This window comes from Electrophorus electricus, chromosome 9 (assembly GCF_013358815.1).
Source record: "Electrophorus electricus isolate fEleEle1 chromosome 9, fEleEle1.pri, whole genome shotgun sequence".
In the NCBI taxonomy this organism is placed as follows: Eukaryota; Metazoa; Chordata; class Actinopteri; order Gymnotiformes; family Gymnotidae; genus Electrophorus; species Electrophorus electricus.
Window position 1 is genome coordinate 18,843,777 of NC_049543.1, and position 21,656 is coordinate 18,865,432.

Below are 21,656 nucleotides of genomic sequence, written 5' to 3' on the forward strand. Positions count from 1 at the left end.
CCCCTGCTTCTCTCACTCTTGGGAAGTCTTTACATTGGTTATTCTTTCTTGCTTAGTTGAGAACCCAGTTGCTAGTTACAGACATGCTGTATACTATCTTCACTTGTATAAAAAAAAAATGTATCCAAATAAATCAACAGGTCATATCTTGTTTGCACCATCAAACCATCAGTGTACAATATAAAAACTTTCAAATCTAAGGGTATTGGGTGTTTTCAAAAGAAAAAAACAATATTGTTAGAGGTTGCATACAGTGAGCTACCTAGACACTGGTTTCAGGAGGGAGAGAATATCTGGAAGCCTAGATCCTACCAAAATTTGAAGGCACCACATGAGCTCCACCTAGCTGTGCAGAATACTCTTGTTGAAACCACTCCTATGAGCAAGCTGAAAAGATATTTGTGTGTCTGGAACTCCCTATGGCTGTGTTTAATTTCCAGTTTAGGGTTAACAATATTGATTTGATTTGAATCATTTGATGTCCTTGATATGATTTCGGAGGAAATAACTACTGTGCTATATAAAAATTAAAAACTAAACATAATGTCCTCTTGGAGAAAAAAAAAAAAGAGAGAGAGAGAGAGAGAGATGCTTTAAAAGAAAAATGTCCCTACAGACAGCCATAAGTGAAAGCAGCACCATCTCAAACCTCTGGACCTTCCTTGTCTTACCTTGGCCTTATGTTTTGAAGAGTTTGCTCTTCTACTAAATGAAGCTGGCCTTCTGACAATGGTAGTCAGTGTCATTTAAAAATGGCATCTTGACCTGATACAAAATAGGGTTCTTCATGTTGTTTTTAAGGCATCACTTTTCAGCCATTGCCAGTTGACTTATTCTTAATTCTCACAGCCATGGCTGCATAATTTTCTTATCTATCTATCTATCTATCTATCTATCTATCTATCTATCTATCTATCTATCTATCTATCTATCTATCTATCTATCTATCTATCTATCTATCTATCTATCTATCTATCTATCTATCTATCTATCTATCTATCTATCTATCTATCTATCTATCTATCTATCTATCTATCTATCTATCTATCTATCTATCTATCTATCTATCTATCTATCTATCTATCTATCTATCTATCTATCTATCTATCTATCTATCTATCTATCTATCTATCTATCTATCTATCTATCTATCTATCTATCTATCTATCTATCTATCTATCTATTTACTTACTTACTTACTTACTTTTGGGCAGAGCCTAAACCACTGGTGGCTCCTTGAGAAACTCTGAATGGTGATGTCTGACAGCAGAAGTGGTTCCTTCTAATTCTTGACACAAGAACCCTTCATATGTTCCTTTAAAGGCTTACTGTATGATTAGTTACCTTTTATTATTAAGCCTATGCGTGAGAGTACCTGTTTATCTGGTCTTAAATAATGTAGAAATGTTTTATTTAAGCAATTAAGTTACACCCATGTTTTTTCATAAATATTTGTTTAGCAATACTTTTGACTCTTCAACAAATGAAAATTCTGGGAGTGGCAATTGGAGGTGGCAAATTAATTGACAACATCATGAAAGAATCCTACCTGATAGCATTAAAATAATATGGAACATGTTCCTTATGTAAGTTCCGTGTGAAATTCTCATTGTTTATGCATACTGGTATCCACCCCTTTCATGCTTTTGACTGGTGGTGCCACTTTGACAGTTCAATAGTCATACAGATGGAGCACAGGTAGGATCTAATCTTTTCAGTTTTATTGTAAATTCTGGATGGTTTAGCTTGAGCATAATTGATGCTGCCATAATCAAAGGCCACATATATCTGGAAAAATGTACTTCTGAATATATATGAAAATATTCGAAACAATACTTCTCAGAGCACTTTTATAAGTGTTGGTAAAGTAAATGATTTTGTTTATTAGTGTTTCTAGTACTACAATAAATTGCAAGGAAATTGATAGATATAGCTATCTCTATCTTATGTTTTTAAACACTTTGTCATTGTGTGGGCACAGCCACAATGCAGTTGAAAATTGTACAGATTCTAAACCCTATGTTGTGGGGCAGGCAAGCCTGGGATGCCCCAAAGGAGGTGCCCATCATCCAGGATGAGCAGAAGCAAAATAAACTATTTAGATTCATCGAGTTTGTCGTCTGTACCTTTGTGGGTCTCCTGGTGTTTGCACTCGCCTTCTTCAGCAAAGTAAGGATCTATGCGTTTCCAACAGGAAGTAGCACTTCCAAAGGTGTTATGGTGGTAGTAAATACCTTTTTCATTGTGCTTTCTTCCCATGTAGACCTCCCTGTTGTTACTAATAAGCATTGGCAACAAAAATGCCATGACCATAACAGTTAAACCCTATGCCCATCTGTTTATGGGGTGTCTCTTGATTGCGCCGAATGTTTTAATACTGATCAAGAGCATTTGGAAAATTGCTTTTAAGGGTTTGAAAACTCCATCATGGCAAACTCTGTTATGGGTAAGTACCAAATGTAATCAACATAAAGATCTGATTTTGTACATATCATAATTTACGTTTTTGTATGGCTAAGAACAGGAATGAGACAATTACTTTCAAAATGTATTCTTTCACTGGTTTCAGATTATTATTCTATTAAGATTCTGATCAGTAATGTGTTTAAAAGGGTTTACACAGTCTATGTACACATTTTTCGTGATGCACAGTTTCTACTGAATTAATTTGATTAAAGGTGATGTGTTGAAATGTAGAAGGAGGTAAAGAATTTCCACCTATCTGGAGTTGTGTTTTTCAAATCTAGTCAGGCAAGGAGTAAGTTTGATATATCTATAAACTGCTTTTTCTCTCCAACTTAAGGCCTACATTTTTTTTTTACTTTAATTTATACACATTACACATTATATTATGTAATATTACTTGTCAGCCCTATATGAGAATGACTCTGTCTCTACATAGGTTGTACTGGTGGAAGCTTTGGTGGCTCTTGGCTCATCTGTCCTCACCTTGGTGGCCATGCCGAATTTTGATGTCCTGACTAATGTGATGCTTTTGAATGGCGTCGCCACATTATCGGCTGTACTGCAGGTGGTTGCGAACAGTCTCGGGCACGGACGGAGGAGGTTTACAATGATCTCAGTAGCATCTGTCATCTTCCTAATTGCTGGCTACATCGTTTTTGCCATTAACTACATGAAAGATGGTGGTATGAGTAAGGGTTTGTTTGTGGGATTAGCGATAGGAGGTACAACCCTGGTCTCGCTGAGCTGGTGGGAGAATTATGCCATGCTTTTCCACATTGTTTTCTTCAACAACACGATCCGTGACATCAAAAAGTCCCGTAACCTGGTCAGCATCCTGGCCAGCCTGGTGCGGATTGCTGTGACAGCCATCGTCTTGGGCCTGTACGTGAAGATCTCAAAACAAGAATGGTCATCGGTCCTGAATGTGCCCACTTCCACCAAGACGTTGGTCCTGAGCCTCTTTTTTATTCAGGTTCTGTCGTCGGCACTGTGCCGCTGGATGACAGTAATGGCATGCAAAATGCATGCTGTCCGCCGCAGCTTCGCGATCCCTATGATTTTTGTGTCCCCAGCTGTGCTGGTCGCCTTTGTGCTGGCTGTCTGGATCTCCTACTGGAATTTTGATCCCAACACTCCCCTCTGCTCTAGCACACTTGAAGTCCAATTCAATGTCATATTCACCAACTCCTCTGGCATTACATTCTCTGATTATGTCACAGGCTTTTTTGGCGAGTACATAAACAACAAATTCACAGAGTTCCTCAATAGCATAGAATTGCCATGCAATGCCATAATCATGCAGAATCTTAACACATTGGCTAGTAATTACAGTGGCACATTTGCTGAGTACTGCAACATCTTCGAACGATTTAATATCTCAGACCTCACTGTCATGAACAACCTGTTGATTGACCTGACCCAAGAGGTCTGCATCCAGTCGGTCTACACAGGGAGCTCAGTGAGCGGCTACGTCCTACTGAGCATCTCCTTGATCTGTTGGTGGTTTGGCCTGGTGCTTTGCACCTTCTACATCTGGTTCTTCAGCATACATCGCATCGAGAGGACCAAGGACATGTTTGTGCGAAACTTATATGAAGCAGCTTTCATTGACCAGTCCATGCTACTCAACACTAGGTTTGAGGTCCTGCACAACACAGGCCATCACAGGTACTACAGTTAAATGGGGACATCTAAGGGGTAGCATGTGTTGTAGGCATCTGGAAGTAACTGTCATTGTTCTTCCATCAGCAGGGAGATGGAGCTGATGCACATTAACCTCTGTGCTACCATGTGGCATGAGACCTATGATGAAATGATAAAGATGATCATCTCAATGTTCAGGTAAACTGATGTAAAACAGTCTGTCACTGCAAAAATAAATAACAGGGTCAACCTTACATAAAAAAGCCTTCATCTTTCAGGCTTGACAAGTTCCGACCAAAGAAATGCCAATTCAATGATGTCACGTTTGAGTCTCACATTTACTTCGATGATGCATTCCTAAAAAAAGACAATGAGCGGCACGTTAATGAATATGCAGAGACCCTGGTTGAAGTTATCAGAGAGATTTACATGTAAGTGCCCATGGCATGGCATGGTTTCATTGTCTGTTGTGTTAATCATACTGTCATTGCTTTCAGTGAGAGATATTGCAGCACCAATATATTTAAAGGTCATGTATGCATTTTAAAAGGGATAAACCTTAGTGAGTACCTATTCAATGAGAACCCATTGTTAACATAGCAAAGATATGTAGCAAAAGATGCCAGTGTGGATCGGCACATTAATAAATTAATAGTAATTGTACCACTACTGACACTTTTACAATTACTACTAATAATAAAATATTTAAATAGGTGTGCATTTAAAATGTACAAGTTAAACTCAGTTTGTGCTCATAAATGCATACTGTTTAGTTACTAATTTAAACAAGACACTTTCACTTTTCTTTATATTTTAGAAAGTTTACCACCGTAAGCTTTATCAGTTTTAAACAAAATATTTATTAGTGGCTTTTAGTTTTACTATATTAGCCTTAAAACATATTTTTTGCATTATATACTTATTATACACCATTTAAATATTCCACTTTTATGAATGTCCAACAAATAAACATGTGAACTGGAGTTCAAAACCTTGAACATTTTGATAGATTTCCATACTTCAAATATGCAGTCTTATATCCCCTACCTCCCCCCTCCAACATCCAGTTTATTTACCAACGAAGGCGGAAGCATGTTTGAGAAAAAGAAGCAACTCCCTGACCAGAAAATCATCAAGACGCCGTATGGCTGTCGCCTGCAGTACACCCTTCCCCAAGGCAACACACTGTTCATCCATTTCAAGGACAAAAAATGTATCCGCCACAAAAAGAGATGGTCTCAGGTAAGTTTTTGTGGTCTCCACTGTGACTGCTGATTGTTAGTTTCCATAACTACCACTGCAAATCGTGTCCTGTTCTTGGAGAAAGTAAGTAGTCTGGGCACTCATGTCCTCAAGTGTAGCTTGAAATTCAGATAATTTTAAAAAACATTTAGCAAATGTGTTATGATGCAATTTTCTAGGTTTGATATGGTTTTTCTAGAACTCTAAATTCATATTATACAAAATCAGTTGGGCTCAGAAAAATCAAAATTTTGTCTTAAAATAAAAGAAACAAACAACTAGGTAATCTTATTATTTTTTACAAGTTTAATTCAGCTATCTCTCCCCCCACCCCCCCACCCCCTCCCCCCAGATTATGTACCTATATTATCTTCTAGGCTGGAAACTAAACACAAAGTACTATAAATTGTATAAAGATGATGATGAACCCTTACGAACCATTGATGAAAACCTGAAGGTAATTGAAAATTATCCTTTTAATAGGGAACTATGGTTCCAAACACATTGAGTTATATATTCCACAAGTTTGACAGAATTTCATCTTTTTCAGAAAGAAAAAGAAAACACCTACATTCTGGCACTAGATGGCGACACCGATTTCCAGCCGTCGGCGGTCATGCTTTTAGTGGATCGGCTGCGGATGTACCCAGAGGTGGGTGCTGCATGTGGCAGGATTCACCCCACTGGCACGGGTAAGGGCAAAGTATGGCCTGTATAATTGCCACTGTGATAATTTATGTTAATTGCTACTGTGATGTTACTCATGAGAACGGCCCAGATTGTTTCCATATGCCGTACACTTATGTATGTATATATGTATAATGACAACAGACATGAATTCAGTGTAATAAAATTAATTATCACGCAGAATATTAGTTCAGGTGTGTCGCTTGTCTGTCGTAGGGCCGATGGTGTGGTACCAGAAGTTTGAGTACGCTGTGGGCCACTGGCTGCAGAAGACGGCAGAGCATGTGTTTGGGTGTGTGCTCTGCAGCCCAGGCTGCTTCAGCCTGTTCCGTGCGGCTGCACTCATGGACGACAATGTCATGAAGAGATACACTACCAAGCCGTCCGAGGCCATCCACTACGTCCAGTACGACCAGGGTGAGCGTGCAATATGTCGATGACTTTTGAAGCAGAACTGTGACAGCTGGTGAAAATATGAGCTGCAAACTTTGAAACAATACCACATTAATAAGAAAAAAGATTGACCATTATTTTTTTTAGAATTATTCATATTAATGAATAATAATTATTCCATTTAATAATATATTATTACAATTAAGTATAATTGTACAATTGATGAAAATGTTTTTTTCAATCCATTTGCTCTATAATTTCTGTAAACTTCCACAGGTTCAGTGTATATTCATATGCACACTAACACACACCCCACTCCCATTGTGTCTTCCCTGTGTGATATGAAGGTGAAGACCGCTGGTTGTGCACACTGCTCCTGCAGCAGGGCTGGAGGGTGGAGTACAGCGCCGCCTCTGACTCTTATACCAACGCTCCACAAGAGTTCAAGGAGTTCTACAACCAGAGACGGCGCTGGGGCCCCTCCACCATGGCCAACACACTGGACCTGCTGTCCAGCGGCACTCTGACTGCACAGCGGAACAAGTCAATTTCCAGGCTCTACATCTTGTTCCAGATTGGCGCCATGGCCTCATCACTCCTGGGCCCAGCTACCGTCTGTCTCATGATCGCAGGTGACAGCATAGTTTATGCCCCATTTTATAATTATAGTTATTGAAGATTGAGATTAAAGTGTAAATCTATGGAGGTGTGGGGAGGGGAGGTGTTAAGCATTTGCTTGTGATCTGTTGTGGCACTGTGTGGGATTCTGGCCATGAATGTACATTGTAATCTTTACCAAAAAAAAAAACCCCAAACTTTTCTTCTAAAAGTCATCACAAGCATATTTTTCTTGATACTAGTCTACTCTTGTAAGAAGTCTAATGGGGTGAAAGGCAAAGGTAGTCCCAAATGCAGTACCCAGTCATAAACAGACTGCCAAAGTTTAGATGAATTTGCAAACCTTTCCTTTAATAACATGCATTTCCACAAATTGCAAGAGAAGCAGAGAAGCATAGCTAGAGAACCAGAGAAGCATAGCTAGCCCTTTTATATGAAAAACTAAAATGGCTAACAAGATGTTTGTCTGGCATGAGGTGGAGTATTTATCAGATCTAAATAATTAATAGAGTTGATCTGCTTGTTGCATCAGTGTTGTTTGACTTGTTTTGCCACAGGATGTTTCTCATTCATATTCAAGATTAATCCCAACTTGGCTCTTGTGTTGGCGATTGTCCCCCCTGCTGTCTACATGAGCCTCTGCTTCTACCTTGGGCAGGGCAAGTCAGACCTGCAAATCTCCATTGCTGCCTTCATGAGCATATTTTATGCTTTCCTGATGACTGCGAGTATATTGTCCATTATAGGTAGGTGATGATTTTTTAAATACAATGGAAATACTGAACCTGTGACCATGTTGTTTGTGGTTTATGGTATGTTGAAGATATGTCACATAGTACAAGGTAATTGTGAAGGAAAAACTAACGTTAAATTTACAGGAAGTTCAATATTGGAATAATATAAGGCTAGTTTGGTAATGAAGGTAAAGAAAGTAACAGTTTATCTGTGTGTGTGTGTGGGTGTGTGCATGTGTGTGTAGGGGACATGGTGATGGAAGGGACGTTCCTGACCCCCACTGGCGTATTCTTTGTTGGCATCTCAGCCATGTACGTCATCACCGCCATCCTCCATCCGAACGAGTTCCATCTCATCATTTACGGCCTGCTCTACATTATTAGTATTCCCAGTGGTTACCTCCTGCTTTCCATCTATTCCATGGTTAACATGAACAATGTGTCCTGGGGCACCCGGGAGTCAGGCAGCCAGGGTAACTCAGCTAACACACACCAGAAGAACGTAAAGTGCCAGAAGCTGCTCAGTGTCTGTGGCTACAACCTGGAGATCCAGCTCAGCCAAGATGTGAAGGTGAGGTCTACCACACCTCTGACCCCAGCCCAGGAAGATGCCCCCAGGAAGGATGAAGCACAAGCTGCAGCATCCAAAGGCGAAGAAAGGTAAAGAGAGCTGGAGTTCCTTTTGAAAGCAATCTGATGTACCCATATTTGCTATGTCAGCTGCAATACCGCTGTAGGGGAAGGGTTTCTAATATGTGTAGTCTTGTTTTTTCAGACATCCATCTTCCACTGAGGACCGTAAGTCAATGCTCTCTTGCTCGCCCTCTCTATATTTATTTGTGTGTGTAGACTACCTGTTAAAAGTTTGGACACATATGGTTTTCAGAATCTTTTGGTCTCAAATACCATTTACCATTGTCAAATATAAATAGTGGAATTGATAAGGTAATTCATATATGTGAATTAATTTTTTAAACAAATAATATAATTATGTAGGCTGAGAAACCTTATGTAGACTGAGAAAGCCCAGATTGCACAAAGGTGACACAGGGTGGCTATTCTGAAGATGCTTTATGTAATAGTTTTTAGCACTATTATTTCGAAACCTTAAAAATAGGATGTGTGCCCAAATATTTGACTGATCCTGTACTGAAACAAATGAAAACAAGTGCTCTTCTGTAGGTTTCATTCAGCAGTTGAAAGACTGCTCTGCTGAACTCACCCTTAAGGAAGACTTTCTTAATGAGGTGGGTATTGCAATCTAATTTTTTATTAGCATTTTTTATTCGTTTTTAAGATGCTGAATATATATCTTATGGAAAGATCTGAAACATTTTATTATAGAAATAAAACTTTTATTATACAGTGACACCATTGTTGTTGTGTGAAAAGAACATAAAAGCTAAATCCTTCTGTTTTTACATTAGATCTTAATTAGAAAGTGTAGATTCTAACCCTGATAGCTGCTAGGTAACTGTCCAATGCACAGGAATATATACTTCCAAAGTGAAGAAAGTATTTAAATAAACATAGGATTCTAGTTATATGAAAGCAGGTGTTCCAGATATAATTAACATGCTAACCAAGTGCTTGCTACTCTGTACTGAGTCATGTAAAGGAAAATGCCTATTTTCATAGAAAATAGTGCCAGGAAAGTAGTGCCTACTCACAGGGCACAGTAGTTACTAAATTATTTCTTGAGCATGAAATTTAAACTCCTCTGAACACACTCCTCTGAATGTGATGTATATTAATGTGACAGTATATACTGAATATTGAATGTGACAGTATATTAGAAAATGGTTTAATGCAGTGATTAAGCCTTTCCTTCATATCCACTGCTGGGAAGTAACCAATGTCCACAGTCATGATGATGACCTGGAAAAATAATGTGAGTTGTTTCAGAACATGGACATCTGTGGTTCCTAGTGATTGAGTGCAGCTTTTCCTTTGATGTGTTAGGATGAGGAGCAGTTCTGGAAGGACCTGATTGAACGCTACCTGAAACCTCTAGAGGCCGACAAAGCAAAAGAAGAAAGAATAAAAACTGAACTGAAATCTCTGCGTAATAAGGTTTGTCTGACAACTTTGTAACCAGAAACACTGATAGAACATAAATTCTGCTGTATGTTGAATTCTGCTGTACTAGTGTACAAACATAACAACTCTCACTGTTTAAAACTTCAAAAGAATGGTTATTTTTATTGCTTGTAGAAACAATACTGTATTATTTGTGTTATGAGCCATGCATCCAAATTCTTGAACTTATTCACTGCATGTAATAAATTAGCTTTCTTATATACATGCAGTTCATAATGTATCATTTTCTCTCATTTACAGGCAACATTTGTGTTCTTCATTGCTAACTGCTTGTGGCTTGTTGCTACGTTCTTTCTGCAAGCCATTGGCGGTACATTGAGCATCAGAGTGCCAAAACTTAGCAGCAATGGCTCCGAAACCCTTAATGGAAACCTCTACATCGACCCAATCGGACTCATGTTCCTCATAGGCTTCGCAGCCATTCTGGTTATCCAGTTTTGTGCTATGCTGTGGCACAGGTATCTGATGAATGAACATCTGAAAAGTGTTTAAAATGCTTTGGAAAGTGTTCCTATATCAGTACTTGCATGCATAAACTTTTTTTTTTTGGATCACTAATATTTCAGAGTGTGTGTGGGTGTGTGTTATGTTTCCCCATTAGAATCCAGACTTTGATACACTTCATTGCTTATAGTGGAACAGAGGCTGTCATTAGTAGGAAAATGGGAAAGTCACAAATGTTTCACGAAATGATCTCTGACGAAAACGTAAGGCTTTCTTCTTCCTTAATTTTCTACCTTCATTTTTACAGCTATTTAATGCTAGGCTATTTTCAGGCTATTTTCCTATGAAAATAGACATATTTAGTAACCTCATTGTTTATTTCCTTTACAGGATTTTCTTTAGAGACTAGATCAGCTGGACTTCCATGGTGCATCATTACAAAATATCCTACAAGAACAACTGGAAATTTCTCTTAAATGTATAAACATAGCAAACCTAATAATCCTCACATTAGCCATTAATCAGCTATTTACTAGGATTGAAATGATTGCAATCAGGACACAGCTCTGTATGGCATTGTGTACAATTGATTTAATGTCCTTCTCTGTATTTATTATTTGATATAGTCTGTAAATTGATCTCTATTTCTAATAACTTGAGTACTCAAAGATCAATCTGTACATGACCACATCACAGGTAAACAGTGCACACCATAGTATGATTTAATTATTTATTCAACTTCTGGTCATATATGAGAGGTTATTCTTATATGGCGTAAATGACTACAAGCCAATGTGCTATTTACAGTGTGTGTATTTAAGATGTCTGTCTGTTCAGTAAATAACAAGAACTGTAGAGTGCCTTTGAATTCTTGAGATCATCCACACAAAATGTCTGAAATCATGCACATGTATTTTGATCTATATAAAATTTCATCTGCAGAGGTGGACTTAATAGCAGCAATATGGCATAGATAACTCATGAGATAAAGGTGTGGTGGATCTTTATGGATAAAAAATTACATGGAGTGATATGTCTTGAAAAGCATTGCGTATTGGTGCCTATGTGAAACTGAACCAAGAGTATATTCAGACAGCAACTGTTCAAGATGAAAAAAATTAAATAAAATAAACAATTTGCAGGCAGAGATAGAAGAACTTTTAAAAATGAATTCTAGTTAGTAAAGGAAATAAAGAAATTGTACAGATTTTGAAACTATTTATACGGCACTTCCATTCAGTGGCTGTACCCATTGGTTACATCTTAATAATCTGCCAACAGCAGAGTAATTTTTAATGTAAGCATGTTTTCACATTAAGCAGGCCTAGTAGATAACCTTCTAGACACTTAATTAAATATTAGGTACATTGGGAATAAGTACTGTCTGACACCTAGGAATTTCTCTTATGCCTCATAACAAACCTAATGCATAATAAGCCGTTTTTACCTCATGAAATGGGTGATATTACTTGATTTTATGGGTTCTGATATTGCATCTACATGGACAGTTTCCTGTTAAAGCCACAGTAGGGCTCTACGCACAGGTGATCCTTGTACCTTTTTATAGCCCTATGTACTGTAAATGAAGCAGGACCAAGGTTCCAGGTAATAACTCCAGGAGACGCATTTAAGAAATCTCATCTCGGGCCATTACTTCATACGAGCTTGCTAATGGAATAGCAATACGATATGGATGAGCTGAGGAATCGGGGCCAAAAACGGGAGGGAAGACATAGGTACATTCACATCATTTATATAATATTCATTTATTCTGTTTCTTAATGTTTACTGCTCATGCATAATAACAGACTGTTTTCTATATTTTTCATAAGCGTTTCCTTACCTGATCCATTTAAAAATATACTTACGTGGTTGAATTAGTTTAATTATTTAAGTCGAGCCTTGTCTTGGTCTTAAAATATATAACATAGCGAGGAATATAACATAGCAAGGAGGGTTTAATAAAAAAAGAATTAGTAATACGACCTAGTGGAAGTGAAACTAGTGGATTAGTAAGTATATTCGGATGATACAATTTGTTTAGTTTTACAAAACTTTGCTTAAATTCTAACCAAATCTTTAACATATCTGTAAGCTTCTTGTGAGTTGAGACACCAATAAAGCATTAATAATAAAATTCCAGTTGGGTCTACTAAAAAAAATTAAAATAAAACAAACAAACACAGAGGCACATTTTACACTTATGTAAGTGACTATCTACCTATCTCTCTCTCTACACTCTCTCTATGGTAGTTCATAATATGATACTCTATAATAAAAATAAAAATCTATGGTATTTATGCAGTATATATGTGTGGTGTGTGTGTGTGTGCCTGTGTATGTATTTTAAAAATTACATATATATATATATATATATATATATATATATATATATATATATATATATATATATATATATATATATATACCCTCTAAATACTAACTATAAGGAACAGCTAAGTGTCAAGGATTTTGTGGGTTGGACGAATGCAATGAGTTGCATTTAAATTACACCTCAAAAGCATGTGCCCTAGGTCCACCTTTATTGCTTAGTGAGCATAGACTTGATCATGCCAATACTGCTAATAATAATGCACTGACGCTTTTCCAGGGACACATGGGATCCCTTTCAGCTGAATCCCGTTGGAGCAGAGAAAGAGAAGACGAGAACATGTTTCGAGATAATGCAACACATCATGGCGGTCGTGGTGGGGCTGCTGGTATTGACCAGTGCAGTCATCAGCAAGGTGAACCAGAGCTTTATCGTTTGTAATTATTGCATATCATTCTATTGCTCTTCAGTACAGACAACTGCCTCACCTGTTTTTTTTTTTGTTGTTATTTCAAAGCAAGATACCAACAGCTTGATTCATAATGTCTCCAAGGCAATTTATGGGCTGGTGGGAATTTATGACAGGACTGAGTCTGGGCTACTTTGCCCACTGTTATCATCTGTGACTCCCTGATTGTTCCAATTGTAGAATACATAATGGTCCTTGATAACTTGAAGGAAGCAGCAATGGTGCATTCCCAACAGAATCCTTAATGTGTCAGCAATGTCAAGGCAGGGTTAGGCAAGCAACACAGAGTTTGAAAATTCAAGCTATCAGTGAGTCACTGTATTTGGTAACCTTGGAATAAGGAAGTAGTAAAAGTAAAAGATAGACATAAAATTTGAGAGTTGCTGAAAAAATTAAAATATATCTAAATATCTAAATGTACCTACTGTGGATTAATATATTTGTATGTAATTGTGCCTATGTTCTTTTCCACAGATAACTTATATGATCAATATTTTTTTCTTTGTTTGCAAGTTACCAAATCACATGACTATTATTTTACCACTGTACCTTTTATACAGGTACAGATGTCACAGTATGTTGGCAAAATTTCTCAAAAACTAATACCACATTGAGGAATTCTATATTAAATTAATTAAACTCCCATGTAATACTTACTTATGATCTGTATTCTGTTCAGTTAAATCCATCTTATCTGTCTGAAGACATCTTATTTGCACCATAAAATGGTGGTAAATTAATTTTTAGGCAAAAAAAAATCTAATTTACCCCAAGTGTGTCAAGGACATGTCTGTTATTTGCTGCTTTACTTTTGCCCTGGAGCTATAAGAATAATGCAGCTAACAAGTAATGGAAGTCAAGCCTCTGCCTGGCTGATTGACCACATTTGAGGAAAAGAGAAAATGTTGTAAATTAGATTTCTCATCAAACCTGACATAATTCCAACCTAACAAATCAATTTGCAGGGTTCCCTGCTAGCTCTAATTACACTTTGCAGCCCAAAATCCCTGAGGAGCCCCACAGATCGGCAGTTCTACACACTTTTGCTGATGTGTGCTCTGGTAACACCTAACCTACTGGTGTTCCTCAAGTGTCTGTGGAAATGTGCCTTCAAAAGTTATGTTAGACCCAACATGAAGACCATGGGCATTGTGAGTTGATCTAACACAAACAAGCAATACCTCATTTGATGTCACTATGTAAATTTTCACGGTAAATGAGATCTCCCAGTGTAATCTGTGAATATATTTATATATCTCTAGACTTTTTAATTTACCAATCAATATGCTGTTTAACAATACATATAGTATGAATTTAATTAATTCATTCATAATTCATGTTTCAAGACTCTTCACATAAAGAGCTCTCATATACATACTACTTGACTTTTACACTTACTATGTGGAGTTCTAATTTTTCAAGGCACACAAAATCACAAAATAATATGACTAAAAATGATTGAAATTGAACAATTTGTCAGCATTTTTGGAGAAGTATTCTGGAGAAGTGTATGTTTTAGAATGAAGATCTCTATCTGTAAGCTGTATGCAAATTTTGATTGCACATAATTGCTTAACGGTTATAGTTCAAGTTCAGTTTATTTGTCACATACATACTCATACACAGTATAACTCGCAGTGAAATGGTTGAGAGTTCTCTGTCCAAACTGAGGAAAAAGAAAAACAGGGGTGCATAGAGAAATATATATTCTATATATATATATACAAAATATATTAACAATGTATGTACAATATGTGAGTAAACAATGCTGGTTAAGGATTAACACCTACTCTCCACTGTAGATTCATACCAATATCCAATATCTATTCCAAGAATTTGCTTGAACATTGGTCATTTTGCTGTGTGAAGCTATATGTGATTAATTTGTGTTTGTGGTTTATTTGTGGTATATCTGTCACTGAAGATGTCAACAATTGAGGTCCTGGTGGCATTGGGTACATCAGTGCTGGTTCTGATCGTGATGCCCCAGTTCGATGTGTTCACCAACCTCTTCATAGCTGGAGGAGTCTGCATTGTCACCTCTATCCTACAGATCATCTTCAGGCTTCAGCACAAGCGTTGGATGATCATCTTTCCCATTTGCTCCCTGACTCTGGTGCTCACTGGCTACAGCCTCCTGGCCTCTGACTACTACGTGCGCATATCGTCTTATGTCTCTGACCAAAATGAAAACAGTTACATGTATGTGGGTGTTGCTGTACTCACTTCCCTTCTCATCTCCCTCAATTGGTGGGAGAACTGTCTGCAGGCCAGCAACAGAATTCAGGACATGCTGAGTGAACTGGATGGCTTTCGAGACTTCGCCTTTATGATTACCAGCCTCATGAGGATTGCTGTCACAGTCAGTGTATACTTTCTCTATTATGGCCTAAGTGGCAGTTTTAAATGGGCCGCCTTCATGGAGATCAAAGAGGATGCCCTTACAATAGGCCTCGGGGTGTTTTTCCTGCAAGCCTTTTGCTCAGCCGCCTGCCACTGGTTCGGGGTCGTGGCCTGCAAGATCCATGCAGTACGGATGAGCTTCGCCTTGCCTGTCACGTGCACAGGTCCGGCCACTCTCTTTTTAGGTATACTGCTCTTCGTCACCCAAGCAGGCAATCTAGACATGACATCAGCCACCACCTACCAGTCCGTCTGGTCAGCCAGCAACTACACTCCTATTGACAACCCCTTCCTGGACTTCTGCTCTGGTCTCGCCTCACTGAAGGACAGGAACACCACGTCTGTGGTCTTCCTGGAGCTCTCCAACAGCATCTGCAGGACCTCATTGAACAGCCACTATGCCCTCTGGCCCATCTCCATGCTCGCCCTCGAGGGCGTGTGCATGTGGCTTGGCCTCATCACGTGCACGTACTATGTGTGGAATATGAGAGTGCCACGCATAGAGCGCACAGCCCAGCTTTTTGTGCGCCGGCTCTATGAGTCAGCGTTCATCGACCTGTCACTGCTGCTGAACACCAAAATGAAAGTTAAGGATCCAGACAGGTAACCTTGATGTCCCTTGGCTTAGAAATAAACATCTGAGATAAATCTTAAACTTGTTCTATCAGTAAAGAACCAGTATGAAACTTTGGTTTGAGAATGAGTTGAATACAATGATTTGTATATTTATTTTCTAGCTTTGATGATGTGGAGAACTGTGTCATTTATCTCTGTGCAACAATGTGGCATGAAACATATGATGAGATGCTAAAGATCCTAACCTCAGTGTTCAGGTATAATTAATGTCTTATTCTGTTTATGTGAGTAATAGTGGCTTGGCTTTTATATATATCCAACTTATTAAGATTTGCTCTGGTTTTAGACTGGACAGATACAGAGGTGATCCAAAGGAAGAACACAAGGATTATTTTGACTTTGAATGTCATATCTATGTTGATGATGCCTTCCAACCAGATAAGGAAACTGAAAAAAAGTTTGTCAATTCATATGTGAATGACCTCATAAATGTTGTCATGGAGGGATACAGGTAATAATGATGAATTTACCCATTAAGTTTGGTTAAAAAAATGTATAGCTTCTTTATTTTAAAATAATCCGAATTAATAAAGTCCTGAATTGTTGTATGTGGCTTCCTCAAAAGCTTACTGAATGATTATCATCAAGTCTACTAATAAAGGTGAGAATAGTAATTACAGTCCCATATTCCCCTTTAGAGTATTCACAAACAAAGAGCCAGATGGGGTGTCCATCATTGAAACCCCATATGGTGGACGGCTTGTATTCGTGCTACCAGAAGGAAACATGTTGTACATCCATTTAAAAGACAAAAAACTAATCCGAAACAAAAAGAGATGGTCACAGGTGAGGTGGAAGACGTTAAAAGAGCTGAGTTTCAGAGATATTAATACAACTTAAGGACCTTGTATATGTAACATGATTCAGTGTAATTTATTTTCAGATAATGTACATGTACTATCTGCTGGGCTGGAAAGGTTTTATAGTCAAAAATCCCCAAAAAATAACAGTAAGTTCACTTATATGCCTTCTGATGCCACATATTACACTAGCTCATAAATGTTCTAGTAAGCAAAAGAGAGTGTTGCTTGTGCTGATTTTGATGGATTATGTGTGCCATTAGAGACAATACAATCCATGCCGTGCAAGTCTCGTATCATTGGATGCAGAGACTTTTGTCTTGCCTGCCACTGACAATGACAGTAAAAGGAAACACATATCAGATGACTTCGTATATATCTTGGCTTTGGATGGAGATACAGACTTCCACCCCTCTGCTTTGATTCTTCTGGTTGACCGCCTTCGAATGTATGCTAATGTGGGTGCTGCTTGTGGAAGAATCCATCCTACTGGCATGGGTCAGGACTATTCTATTAAATCTCAAAAGGGAGGATCTTATTCAACTCTTCCAAATCTGTAAACCTTTCTAACCAAAGCCTGCATGCGACTGTAGGGCCAATGGTGTGGTACCAGAAGTTCGAGTACGCCGTGGGCCACTGGCTGCAGAAGACGGCGGAGCATGTGTTCGGGTGTGTGCTCTGCAGCCCTGGCTGCTTCAGCCTGTTCCGTGGGTCGGCTCTTATGGACGACAATGTCCTGAAGCGATATACCACCAAGGCCACTAGAGCTTCTGAGTACGTCCAATATGACCAAGGTAACAGCCCTCCTCTTGATTTCTTTGGAAGCTGTGTGCTTTTGTTCATGAGTCAGGAAGTATAATGAAGACAGGAAGTGAGATTTTAATACATTTAAATACAATGCTGCTTAATACTTTAAATGCATATTCAGGTGAAGACCGCTGGCTGTGCACGCTGCTTCTGCAGCAGGGCTGGAGGGTGGAGTACAATGCTGCATCTGATGCCTACACCAATTCCCCTCAAGAGTTCAAAGAGTTCTACAACCAAAGACGCCGCTGGGGCCCATCTACCCTTGCCAACACCCTAGACCTTCTACATAGTGGCAAAGAGACAGTGAAGAGGAACGCCTCAATATCCATGCTCTACATCTTCTACCAGATCTTTACTGTGACTTCCTCTATTCTCGGACCTGCTTCTGTTACCTTGATGGTAGCGGGTCAGTATATTAATGGTTTTATTCATTTAGACCTAATTGTAACTAATTGATTTAAATTAATAGAATTCCTTGGAATGACACTGGTGACAAAAAGTTGTTATAAATTGTCTAAACGGAAATTAATTGTAAACACAAGCTGTTTCCTTGCCTCAATAGATTATGATGTTCTATGAGTATGAGAACAAAAGCTTGTTATAGATAAGTCACATATTTTGGCATCTCACTGTTAAAGGGACTGTTTTGTAATGTTGATAGATTTTTTTGTTCCTGTCTTTTTCTTTTTTTCTTTCTTTCTTTCTTTCTTTCTTTCTTTCTTTCTTTCTTTCTTTCTTTCTTTCCTCAGGGGCTTTCCAGTTTGTATTTGCTATCCCTGGTACCCTGTCCATCATCATAGCTGTCATACCTCCACTTGTTTACATGATCATTTGTTTTCTGGCGAACGCCAACTTCCAGATCACCATAGCTTCTATTTTGAGTGTTATGTATGCATTCCTGATGACGGCATCCTTCTTCTCCATCATTGGTGGGTCTTATCATTAGATAATAGTTTCATTAGTGTTAGCAATTAAACTTTACATCTGTAATGATGTCAAATCATTTTTTATAACTGTGCTCATGTCAAAGCATAATTTCCTGTGTGTAATTTCAAAATAATGCAGTTTAGTTCATGCAAATCCAAAAATAGAAACACCGTATTGGGTTGTCAAAATACTGCAGGACCAGAGCACTGTAAAGTTCAGCATTTTCCCTAAATTAACACACCTTGTTCAACTCACCAGCTATTTACCCAACCTCTCTTGGGCAGAACAGGCTGTTTTAGAACAGAATAAACACTAAACTATAACTGTACAGAACATGACCATGTCACTCTTGCTCTATTACAACTTACTCAATGTGCCAACAGGTGACATGATAAAGGAAGGGACATTCATCACACCTACTGGGATATTCCTGGTCTCCATGACCGTCCTGTATTTGGTCACAGCAATACTTCATCCGCAGGAGTTTGGCATGATCATCTATGGCCTCATGTACTTCATATGCATCCCTAGTGGCTACCTCCTTCTCACTATTTACTCCCTCGTGAACATGAACATCGTCTCCTGGGGCACTCGGGAGTCCAACAAGGAAAAGGAGGAGAAGAAGCATGTGGGAGTTTTGTGCAATCGCAACTGCAAGCTCTGCTGCTGGGATGTGAACATCCAAGTCACCCAAGAAACAGAAAATTTAGTCCTCCAGCAGATCCAGCAAGTAGTTAATCCAAACAGTTCAACTGCCAAAAATGAGGTTGAAATGACAGCGCATGCTAGTCAAGGAAGTCTGAAACCCTCTCAGACTGACAGTCACACTACTGAAAATAAAAGAGTTGCTCCAGAAAGACTAAAAGATGGCAAGACACATCTGGCCAATTATGAGGAAAGTGATACAGAATCTCAGGACAGGTACTTGATATTTACACCTGAAAGTTCTGACTGAACAGAAATCCATAAAAATATTCTTACCAACATATTACAGACTGTTTAAATTTACTTACAGTGAGAGTGACATAAGCACAGAGAGAAGACTTGCCACGTTAGAGAAGGATGATGATGACGATAACAACAATTATGGATATAATGAGGAGGAGGAGGGAAAGAAGATTGTCCCTGAGAGTGGTAAGTCTTAAGGAAGGAGCCCTAAACATAAGCATCCAAATGTTCTATTAGTGTTTGATAGCCTTAAATATTTGGCTAAAGGACTCTATTAAATCCCTGTCCTGCTACCAGTGAAACTACTGATGCTAAATAAATATTACATCTGCCAGATTGGGTTGACCCTGTGAAAAAAGAATTCCTAAAGAAGCTCACCTTTGCAAACCTGAAGAGGAACCTCCAGGAGCAAATTAGGTACACCCTCAGGAACAAGAACCAGGAAGACGTGTGTGAGGATCTGGTGCAGATGCTCACAGACACTCTGAACCAGGAGCTCAATGACAAAGTAGGCCCAGAGACCGTGTTATCTGAGAGCCAGCTGGAGGAACTGCAGGATGTCTTGAATGAGTCAGCCAGGAGGATCCTGAAGACAAACCGTGTAAATAAGTTGGAGCCTAGGGTCAAACGAGCTATTGAGAGAACCCTGGTGGCCCCCCAGGTTGAAAGACTGACCGAGGTAACAATTACATTTCTGTAATTAAGTTTGATGTGTATGACCGCTTTCTAGAGGCAGTAGTTGTTGGCACTTATTCTATTTGATTGTATACTTGCTTGCTTCATTTTATCCCCAACTGGGGAACTGTAGCCCATTGAAGAGCTGCTCTCCAAGAAGTGTGGCTAAGAACCTCTGGGGTCTTATAAAGGTTGGTCTGGGTATTGTTTATTAGCCATATCTAAGTTTTGATTATCTTATTTGTTCACATGCTTGACCAGGATGAGACTGACTTCTGGAACAAACTAATAGAGCGCTACCTGAAGCCCATTGACGACCCCAAAGGTCATAAAGAAGAAGTAGAAAGGGAGCTGAAATCCTTACGGAACAAGGTAGTGATTTTAAGCCCTAATGCACAGTTCTTAAGCATTTTGTGTAAAGAAATCCTACAATTTCCTCTTCTCTATTTTTCATTTAGGCAGTGTTTCTATATTTCATTGTGAATGTTCTATGGATCGTGGCCACATTTTTCCTTCAAGCCATCGGCAATGACGTAATTAGCATCAAGATTCCCAAATATTTTCCCAATGGCACTTTGTCAGATGAACCTCTGAAAGTAGAACCCCTGAGTTTAATGTTCCTGCTGTCTTTTGCCATCCTTCTGGTGATCCAGTTCCTGGCTATGCTCTACCACAGGTACAACAGCACCCTTTAGTACAGATGCACTTATTCAGTTATTAATGCTGCTTTGCCTATTTCCCACATTGGACTACATCCTGAGCCTTGTTTTTGTCTCTTCTAACAGAGTGTACACACTCATTCATGTATTGGCCTATAGAAGCACAGAGAAGGATTACAAGGGAAGGGATCCAGTGAGTAAACACCTTTTGCCTCTAATGTTTGTTTATCAATTTCAAGATTGTTGAATTAGCAAAAGTAGCAATGATAGGTAATAGTATGCTAAAGGTAATTAGATTGCCAAAGACCCATTAGAACCATTTAATTATTTTCTGTGTGAGTGATGGATAAGTAGCCATACTTAGTAATGCTCTAAATCCAGCGACTCCTCATTCATTTTTGTGTAGGAGGACGATACACTGATCCTGGAGAATCACATTGAAAATGGTCTCATCATAACAGGTGATGATTTGTGATGGAGATTTATTTTATTTTATTTTTTGGTGCGGAACTCAGATTTTGGATGCTTCTTAAATTTGAACATTTTATTAAATTTGCACTCTTGGAACTCAGCATTTCAAATGGAATAACATTTGTAATGTACAAGTTTTATTGTACTGTATCTCATATTGCCACATCATGAGGAGGTAAATGCAAATGTAATACAGTTAGA

General features: G+C 38.6%; 1 protein-coding gene across 1 annotated transcript; it reads left to right on the top strand.

The window, feature by feature from the left end:
* The first annotated feature begins 3,788 nt into the window (after positions 1–3,788).
* chs1 (chitin synthase 1) lies at positions 3,789–21,459 on the top strand. Its single transcript, XM_027024980.2, is given in 33 exon segments — positions 3,789–4,134; positions 4,192–4,308; positions 4,389–4,541; positions 5,178–5,352; positions 5,705–6,044; positions 6,256–6,456; positions 6,780–7,064; positions 7,608–7,796; positions 8,030–8,444; positions 8,560–8,582; positions 8,967–9,031; positions 9,747–9,857; positions 10,125–10,342; positions 10,486–10,591; positions 12,009–12,064; positions 12,940–13,075; positions 14,095–14,280; positions 15,054–16,135; positions 16,270–16,365; positions 16,455–16,619; positions 16,807–16,954; positions 17,052–17,117; positions 17,232–17,466; positions 17,562–17,762; positions 17,897–18,181; positions 18,525–18,704; positions 19,086–19,623; positions 19,718–19,836; positions 19,986–20,329; positions 20,587–20,697; positions 20,784–21,001; positions 21,111–21,177; positions 21,391–21,459. Coding segments are annotated over 33 exon segments (6,975 nt in total). The 5' UTR covers positions 3,789–3,859.
* Positions 21,460–21,656: the final 197 nt, after the last annotated feature.